Below are 25076 nucleotides of genomic sequence, written 5' to 3'. Positions count from 1 at the left end.
CCAGCAATAGACAATATACAAACAGAATACAGACAAGTCCTCATACAGAATACACAATATCAGAACAGTAACCATAGTGGGAATATACAATTTACAGAGGGGATATATATACAGTGCCTTCAGATAGTATTCACACCCCTTGACTTTTTCCACATTTTGTTGTGTTACAAAGTGGGATTAAAATGGATTTTATTGTCATTTTTGTTGACGATCTACACAACATATTCTGTAATGTCAAAGTGTAAGAAATGTATAACATTTTTGTATTGATTCATGGAAAATAAAACACAAATATATCTTGATTAGATAAGTATTCAACCCCCTGAAGCTATACATGCTAGAATCACCTTCGGCAGCGATTACAGCTGTGAGTCTTCCTGGGTAAGTCACTAAGAGCTTTGCACACCTGGATTGTACAATTTGAACATTATTCTTAAAACAATTCTTCAAGCTCTGTCAAGTTGATTGTTGATTAATGCTTGACAGACATTTTCAAGTCTTGCCATAGATTTTCAAGCCGATTTGAGTCAAAACTGTACCTAGGCCACTCAGGAAATTTCAATGTCGTCTTCGTAAGCAACTCCAATGTATATTTGGCTTTGTTTTTTAGGTCATTGTCCTGCTGAAAGGTGAATTTGTCTCCCAGTGTCTGTAGGAAAGTAGACTGACCCAAGATTTCCTATAGGATTTTCAATGTGCTTAGCTCTAATCCGTTTATTTTGATACTAAAAAAACTCCCTATTCCGTGCCGATGACAAGCATAACCATAACATGATGCAGCCTCCACCATGCTTGAATATATGAAGAGTGGTACTCAGTGATGTGTTGTGTTGGATTTTTTTGCCGCAAAACATCACGCTTTGTATTCAGGACAAAAAGTTCTCTGCCACATTTTTTGCAGTTTTACTTTAGTGCCTTATTGCAAACATGATGTATGTTTTGGAAAATTTGTATTCTGTAAAGGCTTCTTTCTTTCCACTCTGTCATTTAGGTTAGTATTGTGAAATAACTACAATAACTATCTCCTATCACAGCCATTAAACTCTGTAACTACTTTAAAGTCCCCATTGGCCTCATGCTGAAATCCCTGAGTGGTTTCCTTCTTTTATGGCAACGGAGTTAGGAAGGGGCCTGTATCTTTGTAGTGACTGGGTGTATTGATACACCATCCTGTGTAATGAATAACTGCACCGTGCTCAAAGGGATATTCAATGTCTGCTTGTTTTTTTTCACACATCTACCAATAGATGCCCTTCTTTGCGAGGCATTGGAAAACCTCCCTGTTCTCTGTGGTTGAATCTGTGCTTGAAATACAGATCATTGTATGTGTGGGGTACAGAGATGGGGTATTCATTTAAAAATCATGTTAAACACTATTTTTGCGCACAGAGTGAGTCCATGCAACTTATTATGTGACTTGTTAAGCACATTTTTACAAATTTAGGCTTGCAATAACATTTCTAAAAACATATTTCCACTTTGACATTATGGGGTATTTTCTGTGTATATCAGTAACACAAAATCTCAATGGAATCCATTTTAAATTAAGGCTGTAACACAACAAAAATGTGTAAAAAGTTAAGGGGTGTGAATACTTTCTGAAGGCACAAGCAGAGGGAGGGATGTTGCCGTGGCGAATATATACAGTGTTTTGCGGAGAAGTACATCGTGCAGATTAGTATTGAGGTCATTGATGACAAGGTGCAGTAATCGGCCCAATGCAAAGTCACTTAATCCCTATGAGCCCGATGGCCGGTTGATGAGGTCCACAGCATGGGGGAAGAAACTGTTCAGGTGGCTGGCGGTTTTGGTCATGATTGACCAAACTTCCTTGTCCTGGAGGTGTGCAGGTCCTTGATGGAGGGCAGGCGACAGCCGATGACCTTCTCCTCCAACTGGATGGCCGATGGGGAACCATCCCTGGAGAGACCGTCAATAGGCAGTGGCCCTTTCATGCTGTCAGTCAAATGGGGATTATATTTGACACACACACACACACACACTTCTACATCTGCCATACTTAAAGTGAAGTATCAGGCGGCGGGACAGCAGCTTGACAACGGCCAATGAAAGGCTTTGCCAGGAAAGACTGACCACCGTGAATGGCCCTCACATGCTGTCAGTCAAATGCGGATTAGAGGAGACGCACCCTAACATGCTATATAAAGACAGAGCAGCAGGTGGGAGGGCAGATGGGAGGGCAGCCAATGGTGAGGCTGGCCAGCAGTGACAGACAGGGAACACTGCATGTCGTCTGGTCTCTGAAGTGTCCTCTTGGCTGAAGGCTGCAGTTCCCTAGGCAGTTTTCCCCCAACTAACACTAATAAGAAGGCGGGCCTCCTCTCCTCAAGCCTTGAACAATTTGGCTTTAATTTGTTTCAATACACCACTTTGATGTCTGCTGTCATGGTTGATGATTTCAGCCTTTGTGCACTGCCTTGGAATGAAACAATACAAGGGGAATCTATGCCCTATAGACTGTCAGAGCAATAGAACTGCAGTGGACTGCACCAGTACGTTTACACACACTCCAATGGACAGAACAACCCCAACCCCCGAAGTGAATCTATACTACTGCTGCCTACTACCAGATAAGCTGAGCCAGCTTCTGGTGCCTGTTTAAATTATGGACCGTGGCATACGTGTGTGTGTCCATGTGTGTGTGTGTAGCTCCCCACACCCCCACCCTGGTGGCATGTGCCAACCTCCTAACAAAGGACAGTATGGTCACCTGGCAGAGAGACAGACCTGGTGTGGGACCATGTGTCCACTTCACATATCACACACACACATGCACACGAGCCGCCCCCACATACTAACTACATGGTTAACGATACATAGAAGGTATAATATTGGTAATGGTAAGGGGACATCATTTCCTTTACAACAAAAATGTATATTTCTGGAGATACTATATATATATACTCTTTGTAATGCTACTGACGTGAACGAAAAGTGTAAGGAAACAATACCATCAATAAGCAATTTCATTCCTTGAGGCGCCATCCCTTACATTACTAGACCATAAGCAAGTAATTACCATATTCATTATGAATTCAAATAACCCTCTAGAAGCTTATATTAAAGGGCATTTTAAATCATATTAAGTATCTGCATTATTACAAATAGTAAATACAATTTTAAAACAGCCTAACTGCTAGTCCTTTAAAAAAGGATTCCCTTAAGCATAGCAAAATGGTGCTATACACATTATTACACTTTTCTTGACCTACTGTTAAAAAGTATTACTATGCATGCTGTCTCCTTTCAACCATTCCACTGCCTTCATCTAAGATAAGCCACTTACACTGCATATTAACTGTGGGAGAGTGGCTGTACAGCTGCTTTCACACGCCCACTATAAAGACACAAGCAAATGCCACTCTTGAAAGGGAAAACATGCCGGGATCACAGTATTGCTAGCTAACCGTTAGCAGCATGCTACACTTATATCACTTAGTGTAGCCTGCATGCAAGCACACACACTTACAAATGCATGGCAAACATGTGCACAAACACGCATATGCTCAAACATACACACCCACACACACATACACACAACTAACTCAGATCACTCACTGGGGGAGCTCAAAGCTCTGCACAACTCTCTCAGGATTGGGGAAAATAGAAAATAGAAAATAAATAGAAAACATCTTTATCTAGAAAATAAATTAAAGGTGGGGGATTTAGGAGGAACAACAATGGGCAACCTTGACTCATTTAGTTTGTTTTTCCTCGGTTTCTTTCTGAAATCAGCAAACACTCTGAGGGCTTAGCTCTCTACGTCTCTACAGCTCACCTGAGGATACTGTCTGGGCTCAGAAGAGCTGGGTGGGGCACAGACAAAAGACATAGAGAGAAGAGAAGAGGGAGAGCTGCTGACAGAGAGAGAGAGAAGAAAGAAATACAAAAAAGTCTGAAAGGGAAAAATGTAATACACAGCGAAGGGAGCCAGGGATTTGAATCAAAATCCAGCTTTTCAAAAGATCCCATTTATAAATCATGACATGTCTGTGTGCATACTGAGCTGGGATAATAGTAGGAGATTTTACTGAAGGCCAACTGAGAGACTAAATGAATGATATAAACTTAGTTGGTATTTCTTTTGACAACTCACTGATTGTGCATTGAGTGCAATGGGAATTACAGTGGGCAAGAGTGACAACTTTGCATACACACACACACACACACACACACACACACACACACACACACACACACACACACACACACACACACACACACACACACACACACACATACAGTGCATTCGGAAAGTATTCAGACCCCTTCCCTTTTTCAACATTTTGTTACGTTACAGCCTTATTCTAAGCTGTTTTTTCTTTGTTATTATGGGATGTTGTGTGTAGATTGATGAGGCATCCTTTTAGAATAAGGCTGTAACGTAAGTAAATGTAGAAAAAGTGAAGGGCTCTGAATACTTTCTGAATGCGCTGTACACACAGACACAGACACACACACCTCAGTAACCTGGTAACCTGAGCCAGTTTAAGAGTGTCCCTGCTCTTCACTCTAGACTTAATGGAGGCCCTGACCTTCGCTACTCCAATTTAGTTCCTACCGCCCCAAACTTTAGGAGAGAAAAAAAGAAAAGAACGAGAAATGAAAGAGAGGGGATGAGATTCCACTTTTTCTGAATAGACCTTTAATTCATTTCTACTTGCTTGCCAAACTACACGATTCCAGGACCACTTACTCTGGAGTGAGAGGGGGATAGTGGCCTGTTTGGTGGAAAGCCTAAAGACTTTCGAGCACCAGATACCTCTTTTCAGTTCCCCTTCTCCTAATTGTCTCTTTGTGTCTCAATTCCCCCTCTCCTCTCTCACAAACACCTGGACTAGTCCGAGGCACGTTTACAACTCGGGAGATTGTGGGTTCAAAGTCTGTATGGGATCTCTTTAACTTGTACAATGGACACTTTGGTGTCCTTTAGCTTGTACAATGAGCACTTTAGTGTCCTTCCAACAAAAAAAAGTGAAACTATGAACTCTACTATTACTCTAGTAAAACAACACATTACTGTATAACCGATCTGTGTGGGAAGACGACGTGCATATATGACTTACGTTGTGAAATGCTTCTCTCCCCTGCGTTTGAAGACGAGCTGACTGTGCGACTAGCGTAGCTTGAAAGTCCATTGAAACAATCATCCACCACTCCATAACTGCATGACACATAAAATACTAATATCACCGGCTCATAAAGAGATGATCTGAGAGACCAGGAGGGGCGGCCCATGAGGCCATTTTGATAAATTCGATCAAAAACCCCAGGTTTTAATGGCTGTATTATCTAGGCTATAAGTTTCCTGCGGTGCGAGCAAGACAGCGAGAGCAGCCATGTGCAGGGGAGTGTGTTATAGACACAAAGCCAGTAGCTAGACACCCCTCTGTAATTGGTTTTTATCTCTAAAGGACCACATCATCACTTTACGACTGTACAGAAGTCCCTCCTGCTATAGCAGGCATATATCCCTCCTCACCTCTCCACCTGATAGCTGATGTGTGGTGAGCGTTCTGGCTCAAAAATGGACGCTGTGCATCACCCAGGTGGGTGCTACACATTGATGGAGAATGAGGTGAGTTTACCCCTACTATCTAAAGAGCTTTGAGTACCTCAGTTGCTAGAAAAGCACTATATAAATCCAATCAATTATTATTATTATTACTATTATTATTATTATTATTTAGAGAATTCATAGTGGAGTAAGTAGAAGTTATGCAGAATTGTATGGACTTCTCCATTGAGATTACGTCAAGTTTTCCTTGGGGATAATCATAGTCAATCTCTATGGCTCAGGGTATTTAAGTGGCGGGGTCGCTATACAATCAGATGTCAATGAAACATGCACTGTTATTGATGTGCAGTGGAAAACTACTCACATGCCAAATTCTAATTCACCCTCGCATGCACGCATTCAGATGCACGCACGCTCACACACACACGTTATGTTTTTCTATCCTCGTGGGGACCATACATTTATTTCCGTTCAACATCTTATTTTCCCTAACCCCTAACTTTTAGTCCTGGCATTCAGAGTTTGAGTAGAATAGGATCACCTGTTGCGCAGCGAGAGACGGCTCCTCATAGCTGGGTGATGCATGGAATGAAATAAGTGTTCCTATAAGCCCATGATGCGGAACATTTCTATTGGCTATGCTATGCAATTGCGTGAGAAAACAGAGTTTTGATGGCCTCTATTAAAAAGAGGAGGATCCCATCAGATTTCTATAGGCTAAGCCTACTATTTTTATATCACAGCTTTCCTAATATTTAGCACATTGCTTTGCTTTACAGCAAGAGTAGCCTACCTGACTGGCATGAAAATGAACCAAGGGAAAAGCGTCCTCCATTCGCTACTTGAGTGCACAGATGATATGTATTTTTTTCCTCTGCCCCTGTTCTGACAGGTGCATGATAATGGCCCATTCTAAATCAAAACTAATTTCACACATATATTATTTAGTATATGTAAAGACAAGATTAAATTAAGAGAATACTTATTTAATGTGATATTTCAGTGTTTTATTTTTAATAATTTAGCAACAATTTCTAAAAACCTGTTTTTGCTTTGTGATTATGGGGTATAGTGTGTAGATTGAAGGCTGTAATGTAACAAAATGAGGCAAAAGTGAAGGGGTCTGAATACTTTCCGAATGCACTGTATGTTTTGATAAGGTTTGTATCAAAACTAAAGTGCACAAATAGGACCCCTGTAACGGAGTTGGAACTAGTGTACTGTAGCCCACAGCCATATGGCATAGTCAGATCAGGGCCACTCAGAATATGCTATTCTGTTCTTCTGAAATAGACTACATTTTCTTCACATCATGTTTATTTAGACCTGTCTAAAATAAATAATGGATTTATTGTGACGGTGTAGACTATATTAAATAGATTTATTAGACGTTTAAATGTAGATGTTCCAAAGGTCTGCACCAGTGGGCTACGCATGGAAGCCGGAGATTCTAAACATGTTTATGTTAATTACCAACCAATTACAGTGAGCCCGGCAGTTATTTGCATGACAGTTACTGGCTGCCAAAATGTCCCAGTCCTACTGTTGGAGGATGACTGTGTTTAGGGCCAATGTTGGGCCCTGTCAGGATCAAAGAATCTAAAATACATTGTATCACAGAGAGACCACCGAGGTGAGAATTTAATCTCTGCAGCACAGTATGTCACCGGGCAATCATATACACACGCACACAGTATGCGACCAAGCAATCACGCTGTCACACACAGGGTCATCTCTCACCTGATCATATTCCGAGAGAGAGAGAGAGAGAGAGAGAGAGAGAGAGAGAGAGAGAGAGAACCACAGACCGACAGACAGAGCAGAAGAAAGTGCCCTCTAAGTAACCCTCACCTGCTTTCCCCTATGCAATTAGCAACCTTATCTTCATTAATTAATCAATATGTGAATAATGCAGCCCAGGTCTATTCGTCTGGAAGGACACGCTACAAAGACATCAGTAGGATTATGACATCAATATTTATGAGCACACAGCAGGTTGTATGAGCGGTATTTGCATGACACTAAGCTGTGAAGCGATAAGGTTTCACAGGGGCCCTATTGGATTCTGGTTCATGACCCATGCAGCAAAGTGGAGCTAGAGAATGCTTTCTAAAATATGGCGTAGAAAGTTTTCCAAGAACTAATGAAGAAAATTGTATGTGACCATGACTTCAAGTCTGGCATAACAGGGAATGTAGAGAATTTCAGGTTGTTATTGAGAATGATTCTTGTTCGCAATGACATACTGTACCTTTGTAGATAAACACATAATATATGGATCTGTTTGATAACCCTCAACATACAGATTAAATATTTTAATCTAACAAATGTAACACAAGCGAACACATTTCAAAGGCTAAAACCTGCATCCAACCAACCCACCAAACTACCTTAAGTGTCCTCTAGGCTCTAGTCTATTCTGGGCTCTATTTCATTATTCCTGTAGACCGAGGCCTTGGGAAAAGCCTACAGGTCAATAAGGCCTGTTCTGTAGATACTCTGGGCAGATACTCTCATAGGTTATTAAAGAAGAGTCCACTGTGTAGGAGCAGATGGTAGCAGACGGGTCGATGCTAGCCCCACCAGGCGCATAGCATTACCGCAGTGGGACTGGTGAGGGGAGGGGGGGGGTGTCAAGGTATTCACTTCATCAGACGGCGAAGGCAGGGTAACCAAACAACAGGGGGAAGGAGAGATGGACTGGAGGTGGAACTGAGATGACATATCATCAGCCAGGGTAGCTTGGGGGTTTCGCTTCGGAACACAAGAGAAACTTCTGTTGGGTTTCTTTAAGTCGATAAACGCACAGATACACACACACACACACACACACACATTGTGTACGCAGATGAACATGCTCTTGAGCAGACGTGCGCTTATACACACACACACGCGCAGACACTCACCCACGCACACCCAGCCTACCTTCTCGTAGAAGCGTAGCTCGTAGTCCAGGATGATTCCGTTGGGCTGTTCAGGCTGTGGCCATGACAATGTGAAGCTCTTCATGGTGGAGCTCACCTGGTGCATGATGGGTACGATGGAGGGGGCTGCAAACAGGAAACAGGAAGTGAGACTGAGATTAACAAAATTGCCTCTGTTCCTTGTAATAGCCTGAACGATGCAAGAAAGTAGCATTGAAAGCTACTAAAAACACAATGTAACACATTCAAAATTTGCAGACAGAAGTCATGCCGGTAAGAATCACCAGTCAGAGCTGTCGTGGAGCAGCTAGCACATTTTTTAAAACGTCCTCACTCTTCAAGGTCCCCATTTCTCTCTCTCTGTGTCCGTCTCCAACACAACAAGGCAACAATCTGCGCTGGGTCTGAATAAAATCACTACCTAATGAGGCAGAAAGACCTAGAAACTGCCCATCGGAAGAAAACTCTATCCCATCTCTTTGTGATGCTTTCGGCCTGGGTGCACAGTGTGGGCCTATTCTCCTCTGCTCTCCCACTTTGCTCTCCCACTCTGCTCTCCCACTCTGCTCACCCACTCTGCTCACCCACTCTGCTCTCCCACTCTGCTCACCCACTCTGCTCACCCACTCTGCTCTCCCACTCTGCTCTCCCACTCTGCTCTCCCACTCTGCTCTCCCACTCTGCTCTCCCACTCTGCTCACCCATTCTGCTCACCCACTCTACTCTCTCTTCCATTCAGACACAGCACACCTGAGCACAAACATATGGGCTGTGAATTAACCCAACACCCCAGCAATTTCCAGCTCATTCACTCGCTTTTGTCCTCCGCGCTATCATCCCTCTATCATCATTCCTCGTTCCTGTCTTCCTGGGCTGGCAAGGGGTGGGTGGGTGGGGCGGAGACGGCGAGCGGCAAAGGCCAGCGTATAGCTGTGATTGACCGGGAATAATACATTACCCCGCAGTATATGGAATAGTACATTACCCCCCAGTATATGGAATAGTACATTACCCACCAGTAAATTGAATAGTACATTACCCCCCAGTATATGGAATAATACATTACCCCCCAATATATGGAATAATACATTACCCCCCAGTATATGGAATAATACATTACCCCCCAGTATATGGAATAGTACATTACCCCCAGTATATGGAATAGTACATTACCCCTCAGTATATGGAATAGTACATTACCCCCCAGTATATGGAACAATACATTACCCCCCAGTATATGGAATAGTACATTACCCCCCAGTATATGGAATAATACATTACCCCCCAGTATATGGAATAATACATTACCCCCCAGTATATGGAATAGTACATTACCCCCAGTGTATGGAATAGTACATTACCCCCCAGTATATGGAATAGTACATTACCCCCCAGTATATGGAATAATACATTACCCCCCAGTATATGGAATAATACATTACCCCCCTGTATATGGAATAGTACATTACCCCCAGTATATGGAATAATACATTACCCCCCAGTATATGGAATAGTACATTACCCCCAGTATATGGAATAGTACATTACCCCCAGTATATGGGATAATACATTACCCCCCAGTATATGGGAAGGTAATGCTTTCCTCCTCTCTTTGCTTATCTTTTACAGTATCCATTCCAGAGATGTGGAAGTCTGGAAGATGGAGGCTCATGTATTACGACTCTCAGAAATACTGATAGACACACACACAGATATGTCTACACGCACTTACTTTTGTTGAAAACCACCCACACTACTATGCACATTCTACAACCCACACTACTCTGCCCCTGCCTCCCATACACATAAACACATGCAGACTTTCCTAAAACACACCGGACTTTCTTCACATTTCAGCTCCCAAATCCCCAAGTAACCCCCAGACACTCACCTCCACCCCACCTGCTTCCCTCTATCGTTCCAGCCCACGCACTCTCATCCTATCCAGGCCTCACCTTGGTGTGGCTAAGCCTCCTCTCTCCGCTCTGGCTGCCTAACGCTCCAGTGCACAGAGCTCTGCTGGGCCGCATTATCAATTACCGGCCCTGGCAGCCCCAGTAGGCCCCAATGCTGCCGCTGCCTTCCCTGCATTCTGAGCTTACAGTAGAAAGGGGGTAGCGGAGGGGAGTGTGTGTTCCAGAACAGACTAAGGTTGAGTCCAAAAGAGCTCCCTATTCCCTACATGCACTACTGGTGACCACGGCCCATAGGCTCTGGTAGAAAATAGTACATTCTATAGGAAGTAGTATGCCATTTGAGACGCAGACTAAGACCCAGACTGTATCTAGCCAGACAGACACAGTTTGGCCAATTATATTAAGACCAGGCAGGCATTTGTGATTCTACATGGTTTCACATCACGTCTCAATGATTGCCTAAAAGTCCCAATTAAATAATAGTGGCACTTCTGCAAGTCATGGATAAAACATTTGCCAGGTCCTCGTTTCTAAAGGCCTGTGTGTGGGTGTGTGTTTGCGAACACAAATGTGTGTTAGTGCCCTGTATGTAATGAGCCTGTGTTTCTATCAGTACTGCTGCGTCTGTACTTGGCTGGAGGTCAAGGGTCAGCCCCGCTGAAGGCATGCCGTCCCCACCGTTACCAGGGGACACCAGCGTTGACAGTGATTGGTGGCTGTGCCCTGCACTTCTCTCCTCCCCCCCATCCCTCCCCCTTCCCTCGCTCCTCTGTTCCACTTTTATCTGGCCCAACTGGCTGTCCCCAGCTTTTAATGCAGCACTCGGCTTAGCATTAATCAATGTCAAGCCTCTCAGTGCTGAGAGAGAGAGAGAGAGAGAGAGAGAGAGAGAGAGAGAGAGAGAGAGAGAGAGAGATTTATCTGCAAACTGCTACTCTAACACAAGACCATCACATTACACATCTTACGACTCTATACCTACACACTATAGCACAGAGCCATTACACATCTTACGAGTCTATACCTACACACTATAGCACAGAGCCATTACACATCTTACGAGTCTATACCTACACACTATAGCACAGAGCCATTACACATCTTACGAGTCTATACCTACACACTATAGCACAGAGCCATTACACATCTTTTACAAAAGGGAACGAAAGCTCATTCATTTTCACCAAACCCCCAGAACATAACTTGAATAGTTTTGGGTGACCTCTTCCCATTCTCCCTCTGCATCAACTCCCTCATTGTGATTTTCCCGGGATAAGCTTAATACATTTCACATTCCGCGATCCAAATTCCACAGGGCTTTCATCCCTCAATTCCCAGCTGGACGCTCCTGATGTGCTTGACTGATTCCCAGTTTGACGATTGGTCGGAAAAGTCCTGATAATTGGTAAGATGACCAAAGGCCCAAGGCCCATTTCATCACACAGAACAATCTAATTCCGGGTTTTTCCTTTAAGACTGAGACAGCACCACAGCACCAGGCTCTCACAGTCTCTCGCTCTCCCTCTCTCAACCTCTTTCACTCTCTCTCCCTCCTAGGCATGCTGGTTAACCACTGCCTCCCCATTAGCAATAGCTCAGAGGGGCTGCTCTGTCGTGACTACATGGTAATGGACCCCTCTCACTGCCACATAGGGATGTGGCAGTTCTGCTTTGCTCTGTGCTGTTCTGATCTGTTCTGTTCTGTTCTATTCTGTCCTGTCCCTTTCTGTGTTCTGTTTCTATGAGTTTCTTTCAGGGAACCAATTAACCATTTTTTAAATCACTCCAGTGATGCCATTGGTGACACCACTGTTGAAATGTACTGTAGATGTAAAACGGGCATTCTTGGTGCCTTTTTGAAAGCGCCAAGTCCTGGAATTTCTAGAGTTACCTCGAGCATGGGATTGTCTTTAAGTGTGGTGGGTTTGCTCAGAACCTTCTCACAATCACATATTTTACTGTGGCCAGAGGAGAGATTTAGTGGCAAAGACTGAAAGTAATGAAGGAAGGCAACTTGTCTTTTGGTTTACACGATTCCTCTTTCTCTGTTGTACTTCAGACACTAGATGAAGACATTTTAAGGTTTGAGGAGTTCAGTAGCATTCAGAGCATTTCTCCTCCGATCGCCTGCAGCTAGCTGCCAGTTTCTGGATTCAAGGGACAAGCTACAACATTTATGATAAACGGGCATTAAATGAAGCAGAATGACAACCTGAGCCAGCCCTTAAGAGGATGATGAAATGGTTGGACAACCAGCTCCTCTCTGCCCTCTTATAGTCAGTCAAGTTCTGTGAATTGAGGCAGTGAGAAAAGCATGTAAAAATTAATTCAGAAAGTTGCACACTATCATACTCCAATTATTTATTGACTGACTGACTGACTGACTGACTGACTGACTGAATGAATGAATGAATGAATGAATGAACGGATGGATGAATGAAATAACCAATGGACGTACTAATAATCGAACAAAGAAATTAATGAGCAATCTTTTCAATACATACAAGGGATAATACATTTTCATTTGTATTTTTTACAGTACCCTATGATTGTGTCTTCATCTGTTCCTACTCTAAACCAACCCATGTACACCAACAACACATGGAAATGCTCAAGGCATTCAAAGCACGTAAACACAAAACATAATGAGTAGGGATCCAAACATGCCTCACATCCCTCTGGTTTTAGTAATGTCAAAGGCTCAAATCCCTTTGGTATGTTTTGGTTGTTTGGATTTGGCTTCGACTACTTCTATCTCTTTGTATCTAGAATCCCGCTGAGCCGCAGACTGTTTTCATGAACTTGGGGTTTCGCTGGTTTCCACATGCCCAAAGAAGGCTGCAAGATGGAATAGATGGAGATGTTTGGATTTTGGGAGTACTTCTAAAAACAGTTGCAGAGGAGTAGAATGGAATGGGAGGAGGAGTGTTTAGATAAGAGGGATTCTCAGTTTGGTGACTGGTTTGGCAGTTGGCACAGAATCTAGAGGTGCGTTCAACAAGGGAAATAGCTTGCAAACTTTGGCTAACATAAGCTAACATATTCATTTTTTGTGTGTTAGCCGCTACGGTTCACTAACACTAGCTAACAGTCTGAGAACGTAAGTGTCTGTTTCAGATCTAAACTGCCGCTAAAAATAATCAAGTGGCCATGTAGACGTTCTACTATATTTAGTAGGAAGTCATTTTCATTTTGAATATTGTCGCTTAAAAAAGACAGTAACCCTGACAAAAACTAAATGTTTGATGTTTCACCGTAACATTTTGGAATGTTCATTCAAATTGTTCAACTGAAATTCTTACTCTGGCAACATGTTCGCCGCAAACAAAAGCCTTGTTGAACATGCCTCAGGTCACAGAGTTGTGCAAGTCAGGAGAAAAAGATAGGCAGTGAAAAGCAGTAAAAGAGGGAAGAAAAGTCCCTCTCTGAGAGGTGTCATTCAGCTGTTCATAGGTTAAGTGTCCTGGATGGAGGGATGGCGGGAGAGAAGGATGCTGTTGAGGACATTGTGTTACCTCATTTCCTACACTTTCTGAAGGTTTTTAAACATCGTCTGGTTCTTGACTGTAATGACCCTAGTATGCATTAACCTATCTTAATGGACGTTTAACATTTACCACACAACCCTCAGGTCCGCACACGGTGTGCTCCTAAGTGAATTAAAGCATAATGTTCCCCAAAAAGACATCAAATGGGAGATGGCAGCTTTTGACTATACAGAGATCAAGATGACCAAACCAGGGCTGTAGAGAGAGGGTAGTAAATAACCTGAGAAGTGTGTGTGTGTGTGTGTGTGTGTGTGTGTGTGTGTGTGTGTGTGTGTGTGTGTGTGTGTGTGTGTGTGTGTGTGTGTGTGTGTGTCCAGTTTAGTGCAGGCTGTGAATCAGAGTATTGATCAGACTTTCATCCCAGACACACACAGGGACCTAGGACAGTTTAATGACCTCTGCACTGATTCACACAGGAATCATCTCTGCACCTCACGGACTGTCCTCCTCTCCTCTACCAATCGCCCCCCTATATCCTTCTTTGGTCTAACTCTCTCTCCTTCTCTCTTCTACACATCTCTTCTCAAACTCTCTAACACTTACGTTGCCCCACTCGCCCTCGTCTTCCGCCCTCAATGTCTCTGTCAATCTTACAATCTTCCGTATAAAATACAAGTTTCATGTTTTAATGTCACATGCACAAGCACAGTGAAATTACTTTCTTGCCAACTCAAAACCCAACAATTCCATAATCAATAACAATGTAATAGGTCGCAATTGTAAATGAGAACTTGTTCTCAACTTGCCTACCTGGTTAAATAAAGGTGAAATAAATAAATAAAAAAATACTAGGGAAAAAACACATGAGAAATAAAAAGAAATATGAAGAACACAGTAGATAAGCATTCTATATACAGGGTCAGTTAAAATACCATATTTACAGTGTGCAGGGATACTGGAGTGACAGAGGTAGATATGTATAGGGGTAAGGTGACCAGGCAACGGGATATAAAATAAACAGAGTAGCAGCACCTTGTACGTGAGTGGGTGAGCGTGTGTGTAAAGTTAGTATAAATGTACAGTAGCAGTCAAAAGTTGGGACACACATACTCATTCCTGGGTTTTTCTTTATTTTGACTATTTTCTACATTGTAGAATAATAGTGAAGACATCAACACTTTGAAATAACAGTAACCAAAAAGTGTTAAAGAATTTGAGATTCTTCAAAGTAGCCACCCTTTGCCTTGAGGACAGCTTTGCACACGTTTGGCATTCTCTCCAGGAATGCATTTCAATTAACAGGTGTGCCTTGTTAAAAGTTCATTTGTAGAATTTCTTTCCTTCTTAATGCGTTTGAGCCAAACAGTTCTGTTGTGACAAGGTAGGGGTGAAAAACATGAGATAGCCATATTTGGTAAAAGACCAATTCCATATTATGTCAGGAACAGCTCAAATAAGCAAAGAGAAATGACAGTCCATCATTACTTTAAGACATGTAGGTCAGTCAATCTGGAAAATTTCAGGAACGGATAAGTTCAATAGAGTTAATTGCAGTAGAAAGAGGAGGAAGGGAAGCGCTACTAAGGTACACAATAGTAAATGTTGGTAGACAGAAGGTGCTCTTTGGTAAAAGGGTTGAGTTGGTCTTCAAAAAGAAAGGAGGACCAAGGCACTCTTCATATAATTGATTAAAATGCCTTTATTAGTATGGCATGTTCAATACAAACAATGTTTATAAAAAACCGACGCGTTTCGGCTATATGGCCTTCATCAGGGTGTACAAAGAAATAATACAATGTTCTCTGTTTAACAGCTTTTCCAATTAACCCTAATTTGAAGGGGGAGTGGTTAAAATTGATTGGACACACCTAGTAAGCAATACTATACACACTTTAAAGTGAAATGCTGTAGCTATGTTATCATAAAAATGTAACTCCAAACTAGAAGTATCAGAACACTTAGAAAGGTAGTTCTAACCTTAAATATGTCTGGGCGAAGTGTCAAGAATAAGGAAGCAATATATTCCACAGTACACTAGAACACAGCAAAACATGAACAACAAGAGTCTAAACATAGCTGAGGGCAATTGAGCAAAATATCCACTAGATGACAGCAAATGTACCCATCACAACCCTACAGGAAGGGGGAGAAATCCATATCTTCATTTAAACCCGGGTATTTAGTGGCCTGTAGTTTGTAAATCCAAAAACTTTCCATTTGGTTTAACTGTTTAAGACGGTCCCCTTTTCTAATAGAGGCCGGGATATGATCAATACCCATAGCTTGTAGGGAGGCAGGGTTGCCATGGTGTAAGGACTTGTAGTGCCTTGCCATGGGGTAGTCTTCATTGCCTACCCGTATGGCGTACTTGTGTTCCGCTAGGCGATCTTGAAGGCGTCTCTTTGTCCGTCCAATGTAGAACACCTTGCACTGTGGACATTCCAATCTATAGATGACATGAGTGGTTTTGCAGTTAATGAAATGCTTGACGTAATACTCAATTTTGGAAGCTGTATCAACAAAATACTTTTTCTGTGCAATATTTCTGCAATGGTTGCACTGGTTACATTTAAAAGAGCCCTTGGGTTTGTGGCCAAGCCAAGTTTTTTGAGAGTCACCCGGAAGATAACTGTGGACTAATTTGTCCTTTAGGGTAGGACATCTCTTAAAGCTTATGACTGGTGGCTCAGGAAAGACTTGGCGTAGTAACGTATCACTTTGGATGATTCCCCAATTATTTTTAATGATTCTTAGAGTTAATTGCACCTCAGATTGCAGCCCAAATAAATGCTTCACAGAGTTCAAGTAATAGACACATCTCAACATCAACTGTTCAGCGGAGACTGCGTGAATCAGGCCTTCATGGTCGAATTGCTGCAAAGAAACCACTACTAAAGGACACCAATAAGAAGAAGAGACTTGCTTGGGCCAAGAAACACGATCAATGTACATTAGACCGGTGGAAATCTGTCCTTTGGTCTGATGAGTCCAAATTTGAGATGTTTGGTTCCAACCGCAGTGTCTTTGTGAGACACAGAGTAGGTGAACAGATGATCTCTGCATGTGTGGTTCCCAGCGTGAAGCATGGAGGAGGAGGTGTGATGGTGTGGGGGTGCTTTGCTGGTGACACTGTCTTTGATTTATTTAGAATTCAAGGCACACTTAACAAGCATGGCTACAACAGCATTCTGCAGTGGTACGCCATCCCATCTGGTTTGCGCTTAGTGGGACTATCATTTGTTTTTCAACCTGACAATGACCCAAAACACACCTCCTGGCTGTGTAAGGGCTATTTGACCAAGAAGGAGAGCTGCATCAGATGACCTGGCCACCACAATCACCCGACCTCAAACCAATTGAGATGGTTTGGGATGAGTTGGACCGCAGTGAAGGAAGTGCAGCCAACAAGTGCTCAGCATATGTGGGAACTCCTTCAAGACTGTTGGAAAAGCATTCAAGGTGAAGCTGGTTGAGAGAATGACGAAAAAGGATGTCTTTACTGTTATTCTACAATGTAGAAAATAGTCAAAATAAAGAAAAACCGTTGAATGAGTAGGTGTGTCCAAACTTTTGACTGGTACTGTACGTGCATATTATGCGTGAGTGAGCAGATGGAGTGTGTGTGTGTATGAGTATGTAGGGCCCTGTGAGTGTGCATAGAGACAAAAATACAAAATAAAAAGGTCAATGAGGATACAAGGTTAACTCAGATAGTACGTGCAGCTATTTTGTTGCTTGGGTATAGAAGCTGTTCAAGAGCCTGTTGGTGCCAGACTTGATGCACCGGTATCGTTTGCTGTGTGGAAGCAGAGAGAATATTCTATGGCTTGGGTGGTTGGAGTCTAACGATTTTCTGGGCCTTCCTACCACACCTCCTGATATACAGTAGATGTCCTGCATGGCATGGAGCTAGACCCCAGTGATGTACTGGGCTGTCCGCACCACCCTAGGCAGCACCATGCGATCGAGGGTGGTGCTAGTGACATACCAGGCAGTGATTCAGCCTGTCAAAATGCTCTCAATGGCACAGCTGTAGAACTTTTTGAGGATTTGAGGGCCCACAAACTTTTTCAACCTCCTGAGGGAGAAGATGTACTGTTTGGACCATTTTCGGTCTTTAGTGATTTGGACACCAAGGAACTTGAAGCTCTCGACCTGCTCTACTGCGTCCCTATCGATGTGGATGGGGGAGTGCTCACAGGTCGAGAGCTTCAAGTTCCATGGTGTCCCCCTGTTTCCTGTAGTCCACGATCAGCTCCTTGGTCTTACTGACGTTGAGGGAGAGGTTGTTGTTCTGGCACCACACTGCCAGGTCACTGACCTCCTCCCTGTAAGCTGACTCATCAGTACCGGTAATCAGGCCTACCATGATGTGTCGTCAGCAAACTTGATGATGGTGTTGGAGGGAGTAGAGGAGGGAACTAAGCACACACCCCTGTGGGGCCCCTGTGTTGAGGGTCTGTGTGGAGAAGTTGATGTTGCCTACCCTCACCACCTGGGGTTGGCCCGTCAGGAAGTCCAGGATCCAGTTGCAGAGGGAGGTGTCCAGACCCAGTCCAAAGCTTGGTGACGAGGTTGGAGTGGACAATGGTGTTGAACGCTAAACTGCAGTCAATGAACAGCATTCTCACATAGGTATTCCTCTTATCTAGGTAGATGAGGCAGTGTGCAGAGCAATTGAGATTGTTTCATCTATGGATCTGTTGGGGCGGTATGCAAATTATATATGCCTGACAGCATGCTCTGAGAACGTGCCCTGGAATACCGTTGGGCCCTGCGGCCTTGCAGGTGTGGACCTGATTAAATACTTTTTTCATGTCGGCCTCTGAGAGTGAGGTCACCAAATCATCTGGGTCGGTGACGGCCCTCACACCCGGCACGATGTTGTTGTTGTCAAAACGTGCATTAAATGCATTTAAGTTCGTCTGGTAGAGTGGCATCGTTAGGCAGATCATGGTTGGGTCTTCCATTGTAATCCGTAATGGACTGTAGCCCCTGCCACATACGGCGGGCGTCAGAGCCTGTGTAGTATGATTCCACCTTATTCCTATATTGTCCTTTTGCTCGTTTGATGACTCTCCGTATGTCATAGCAGGACTTATTCCTGGCCTCGGCCGTAGCCTCAGGGTTGTCTACGATAGCTCTGTGTGCGGTAGCCCTTTCCTTTAGTTTAGCTCCAACCTTAGTGTTAATCCAGGGTTTTTGATTGGGGAAGCAGCGAACCCTCAGCCTGGAGACAACATCGCCGATACATTTTCTAATGAAGCCGGTGACGGAGGTGGTTAGCTCGTCAATGTTATCGCCGGAGTCTCAAAACATAATCCAATCAGCACTGGCAAAGCTGTCCTGTAGCATAATATTTGATCATGAGTTTCTGCCTGTAAACAGAAAGAAAAAATATGGAGTCGTGATCCGATTTACCGAATGGCGGACGAGGGAGATGGCCTTGTATGCTTGCTTGTGGGTAGAATAACAATGGTGTAGGACTTTATTGTCCCTAGTGGTGTTGGAGACGTGTTTATGGTAGTTGGGCATCACGTGCCTTAGTGACGCGGAATTAAAATCGCCGGCAACCAGAAAAGCAGCCTCTGGATGTAGGTTTTCCTGCTTGTTTATAGGCTTGTACAGTTCGTTAAGTGCCAGATTGTTATTTTTATTATCCTGAGGTGGAATGTATACAACATTCATGATAGCAGCTGAAAACTCCCTCGGGAGGTAGAAGGGTCTGCATTTGACCATCAGGTAGTCCAAGACGGGTGAACACTTCCACAGCGCTGGAGTTAGCAGACCAGTTGGAGTTGGTGTAGAGGTAAACCTCTCCCCCCTCGATTTGCCAACTCCACTGTCCTGTCCGCCCGGTGATTGGAGAATCCATCGAGTTTGATAGCCATGGGGGGTATCTTGTCCGAGAGCCATGTTTCAGAAAAGCAAAGAATTTGGCAGTTTTGAGAGTCCAATGAGAACTTGAGATTCCAATGATAACTTTGAGGAGGATCAACAGATTGCCAACACCTTTGTGTCCTTTTTAACTGTTTTTGGCATTCAGTCCAGTTTGCACATGGTAAGTGTGGCTAAGAATAACTTTCCCCAGACTCCCACTCTCAGACTGCCTTATCAACGTTTTCTCCCCAAATTATCCTCAGATCCTTCGATCCATCTCATCACCGAAAGTTCATATCCACATCCATATCCTTCTTGCCTGTTATGAAACCCCTCCAGTCAGAAGCAGCAGCGCCGCAATTACCTAGCCACAAAGAGTCCCCTAGGGCTGGGCATGGGCAGAGCCAATTACAACCAGTCACCTTTTTACCCAGAGCCGGGATCACACAATGCTTCCCAACATCTATCTGTCATGTAGGGCATATTTAGCCATTCAAACATGGGACAGTCAGAAGGCATTAGGCTACCCTAATAATCATAGCTATTTACCTCCTAATTTCCCTTTACTTCACTGTCAGGCACCACAACTTAAAGGACCATGAGCCAGACAGAGAGAGTGTTCCCTTCTTCACTCTCTGATGTTATTTTCTTGGAGGTTGTTGCGATTAAACACTGGATTTTCGATTCCAGAAACGGGGAATGAGGAGGTTGTATAGTTTGAGAATGTCTAGTAGGAAGAAAATATATATACAGTGCATTCGGAAAGTATTCAGAACCCTTGACTTTTTCCACATTTTGTCACGTTACAGCCTCATTCTAAAATGTGGTTTTATTTTAAAATTCTCCCCTCATCAATCTACACACAATACCCTATAATGACAAAGCAAAAACAGGTTTTCAGACATTTTTGAAAATGTATTAAAAACAAAAAACTGAAATATCACATTTACATAAGTATTCAGACCCATTACTCAGTACTTTGTTGAAGCACCTTTGACAGCGATTACAGACTTGAGTCTATTTGGGTATGACGCTACAAGCTTGGCACACCTGTATTTGGAGAGTTTCTCCCACTCTTCTCTGCAGATTCTCTCAAGCTCTGTCAGGTTGGATGGGGAGCGACGCCACACAGATATTTTCAGGTCTCTCCATTCATGTCCGGCTCTAGCTGGGCCACTCAAGGACATTCAGAGACTTATCCCAAAGCCACTCCTGCATTTTCTTGGCTGTGTGCTTAGGGTCGTTGTCCTATTGGAAGGTGAACCTTCACCCCAGTCTGAGGTCCTGAGCTCTCTGGAGCAGGTTTAAATCAAGGATCTCTCTGTACTTTCTCTGTTCATCTTTCCCTCGATCTTGACTAGTCTCCCAGTCCCTACCGCTGAAAAACATCCCCACAGCATGATGTTGCCACCACCATGCTCACCATAGGGATGGTGCCAGGTTTCTTCCAGACGTGACGCTTGGCATTCAGGCCAAAGAGTTCAATCTTGGTTTCAGCAGACCAGAGAATCTTATTTTTCATGGTCAGAGACCTTTAGGTGCCTTTTGGCTAACTCCAAGTGGGGTGTTATGTGCCTTTTACTGATGAGTGGCTTCCGTCTGGCCACTCTACCATAAAGGCCTGATTTGTGGAGTGCTGCAGTGATACGTGTCCTTCTGGAAGGTTTTCCCACCTCCACAGAGGAACTCTGGACCTCTGTCAGAGTGACCACCAGGTTCTTGGTCAACTCTCTGATCAAAGCCCTTCTCCCCCGATTGCTCAGTTTGGCCGGGCGGTATGGCTGGAGTCTTGATGGTTCCAAACTTCTTCCATTTAAGAATGATATAGGCCACTGTGTTCTTGGGGACCTTCAATGCTGCAGACACTGCACTTCAATGCTGCAGTACCCTTCCCCAGATCTGTGGCTCGACACAATCCAGTCTTGGAGATCTACAGACAATTCCTTCAACCTCATGGCTTGGTTTTTGCTCTGACATGCATTGTTAACTGTGGGACCTCATATAGTGGGACCTGATATAGACAGGTGTGTGCCTTTCCAAATCATGTCCAATCAATTGAATTTACCAGAGGTGGACTCCAATCAAGTTGTAGAAATATCTCAAGGATGATCAATGAAAACAGGATTAACCTGAGCTCGAGTCTCATAGCAAAGGGTCTGAATACTTATGTAAATAGGTATTTCAGTTTTTATTTGCAATAATGTCTAAAAAGCTGTTTTCATTTTGTCATTATGGGATATTGTGTGTAGATTGATTAGGATTTTTCTTAGGGCTAGGGGGCAGTATCCTGAATTTCCACCTGACTGACGTGCCCAAAGTAAACTGCCTGTTACTCAGACGCAGAAGCCAGGATATGCATATAATAATATAATTGGTAGCATTGGATAGAAAACACTCTGAAGTTTCTAAAACTGTTAAAATAATGTCTGAGACTATAACAGAATTGATATGGCAGGCGAAATCCGAAGAAAATCCAACCAGAATGTATTTTTTTGATTCAGGCTTCTTTTTTGAAAAATGTATTTTGATTTTTTTTGGGGGAGAGCACCTGGACCAAATCAGTCTTTTGGCGCGCGAAGGAGAAGGCACAAGCATACGAATTGTCCTTTCCTATTAAACATAGTACTTTCCAGGTGAAATATTATAGTTTATTCACATTTTAGACTACCTGAGGATAAAATAGAAATGTCGTTTGACTTGTTTGGACGAAGTTTACTGGTAGCTTTTTGGACTCCTTTGTCTGCATGTTGAACGAGTGGATTATTGAAATCATTGGCACCAACTAAACTAACTTTTTGGGATAAAAATAATGATTTTATTGAACAAAATGACCATTCATGATGTAGCTGGGACCCTTGCGATTGCAAACAGAGGAAGATCTTCAAAGGTAAGTGATTTATTTAATCACTGTTTGTGATTTTGTGAAGCCTGGGCTGGTTGAAAAATATGTTGATGTGGGGCGCTGTCCTCAGATAATCGCATGGTATGCTTTCGCCGTAAAGCCTTTTTGAAATCTGACAACGCAGTTGGATTAACAAGAAGTTAAGCTTTTAAATGATATAAGACACTTGTATGTTCATGAATATTTAATATTACAAATATTTATTTGAATTGCGCGCCCTCCAATTTCACCGGATGTTGTCGGCTTCTATCCCGCTAGCACGACACCTAGCCCAAAGAGGATTATTAATCAATTTTAGACTAAGGCTGTACCGTAACAATATGTGAAAAAAGGCAAGGGGTCTGAATACTTTCCGAATGCACTGTATGTAAAAAAAGCATATTCACCTACGCTCAGCAAAATGCACAAACTGGAGGGTTCACAACTTTTACATTTCCATACCGCCATAGCTCTGCTTTCAACCATGCTGTTACAGTGGAGTAACAAGTCCCAGAAATATCCAATGTTTATAAAACAAAAAATCCCAGAAAAGATGCTGTATGTACTCAAAAACTCTAATATGGTACACACACGAAATGACCACTCAAAAACCAAATACACAGCAACACTCAATACACAAATACACTCCACATATTTGGCAGACACTCTTGAGGTCTCTCTTATAACAGCAAACACAGAAAAATGAAACGAGTCTCATTTAAATTTTCCACTTGGTCAATACTTTGTGCTCTAGGTCCCTTGATAAGTGTCACTATGTACATGATGGAACTCCACGGGAGCATGAAGAACACTGTAGGAAAAGGACCAGGCAGACAAAATATCCCAAAGCTGTCATTTCCAGTGGCTGAATTCACATTCCATCACAAGGCCAGAGAAATAGAAGGGAGGGAGGGATGCAAGAGAAATGACGAATAGGAGAGAGAAAAAAATTGAAAAATCGCAAGGGAGTTGGAGAGAGTGAGAGACTCAAGAGCCTTTGAGAGCAAGAGCCTTCCAACATGAGAGAGAGAGAGAGAGAGAGAGAGAGAGAGAGAGAGAGAGAGAGAGAGAGAGAGAGAGAGAGAGAGAGAGAGAGAGAGAGGAGAGAGAGAGAGAGAGAGAGAGAGAGAGAGAGAGAGAGAGAGAGAGAGAGAGAGAGAGAGAGAGGGTGAAGGAGAGAGATGAGGAGGCGGCCGTCCAACTCCCTGGCTTGGTTCACGCTGCCCTAATCATAGGCTAATGTCTTGGACAGAAGAGTTGTCTGCTTGGTCATTATGTAGTACTAAACACCCAAACCCTTCTTGTCTCACTGCCTGTTCTGTAACAGCTACGGCACTGCTGCCAAGACAGCAAACAGCAGAGAAACTGGCATGGGCCTGTATTCACAAAGAATCACAGAAAATAATATCAGTTTCGCCTTTTAAATCATAACGAATAAGAGGAATGACTTGATTCTAGATCCTGTTCAGCCCTATAAAAACATCCTCCAGCTATTTCGCCCAGGATTGTATTTGGTAGTTGTTTTTTCAGGGATGTGTTCAGCATGAATGTTTTAGGCTGTGGCCTTATAGACTGTTCTCAGTCTGTCGTGAAGGGAGAGGCCGAGTCAAGTCGAGTTATTCGAAAAGAAGACCGCAAAGATAACCAGCAAAGATATCTGATAAGCCACAACACTGTCTCAACGCTGTTTCAAACTTCAGAATATCAAGTAGAAAGGACATTATATAAAAATCGTATTTGCTGTTTGTCATGAATAGATTAATTTACTTTAGGCTTTTTACTGAAGCTTAAGAAGCAAACATTTTTGTAATGTTGTCTTGGAGAAAAATGCAAACCAGCATTTTCTTTTTTTTAGGTTTCAAAGGGTTTGATGTGTAAGTAAAACTGGGGAACTACAAAGGGTGCAGAAATAGGGCAAAGGGAGGGATGTGCTGGTCTCACCACAGATCCTAACACGCCATGTCTTGGGTTGGGGTTTTGAACTTCACCATGTTTTCAAAGGGGAAAATCCCCCAATCCCTCAACACACTCAATTATATAGCAGGCCTCTGCTTTCATACGAGAAACGAGGGCGATAATACGATAGAAGAGAGACAGTTTCAATATTTCACTTTGTGAGTTCTCGTGCAGCTGGAGTCAGCTGCCACCCCCTCACTTATTCACGGTTTAGCACAATGACCTCTCTCCAGCTCACATTGTGAAAGGAGAAGCAACAGGACAGGAGTCAGCAATGCAGAGATTATGTTGTGTTTACCAGTGCTGAGCAATGTAGGATGAGTTATGATATCAACAATCAATGAAACGCTATACAAAAGTGTTTCTTTGTACACTAGAAAGGAGACACAGGTACAGCAGACTACGCCAACAATGTACATGAACACAGATGACGATAATGATAATGATGCCGACCCCCCCCCCCCCTCCCCACACACACACACACACACACAC

The 25076-nt window shown here is 43.2% G+C and overlaps 1 protein-coding gene across 4 annotated transcripts in view; it reads right to left on the bottom strand.

Annotated features, from left to right (window-relative positions):
* LOC115156861 (ephrin type-B receptor 1) overlaps nucleotides 1-25076 on the bottom strand; it is a 298565-nt gene that overhangs the window by 65528 nt on the left and 207961 nt on the right. For all 4 annotated transcript variants that reach the window (XR_003868337.1, XM_029704639.1, XM_029704640.1 and 1 more), the window contains exon 6: nucleotides 8465-8589. Coding sequence is in view for 3 of the 4 variants with exons in the window: in XM_029704639.1 (XP_029560499.1) it covers nucleotides 8465-8589 (125 nt within the window). In the remaining variant the exon portion in view is untranslated. The remainder of the gene's footprint in view (nucleotides 1-8464; nucleotides 8590-25076) is intronic.

This window comes from Salmo trutta, chromosome 21, assembly GCF_901001165.1.
Source record: "Salmo trutta chromosome 21, fSalTru1.1, whole genome shotgun sequence".
Taxonomy (NCBI): Eukaryota; Metazoa; Chordata; class Actinopteri; order Salmoniformes; family Salmonidae; genus Salmo; species Salmo trutta.
This window is presented reverse-complemented; position numbering and strand designations above follow the sequence as displayed.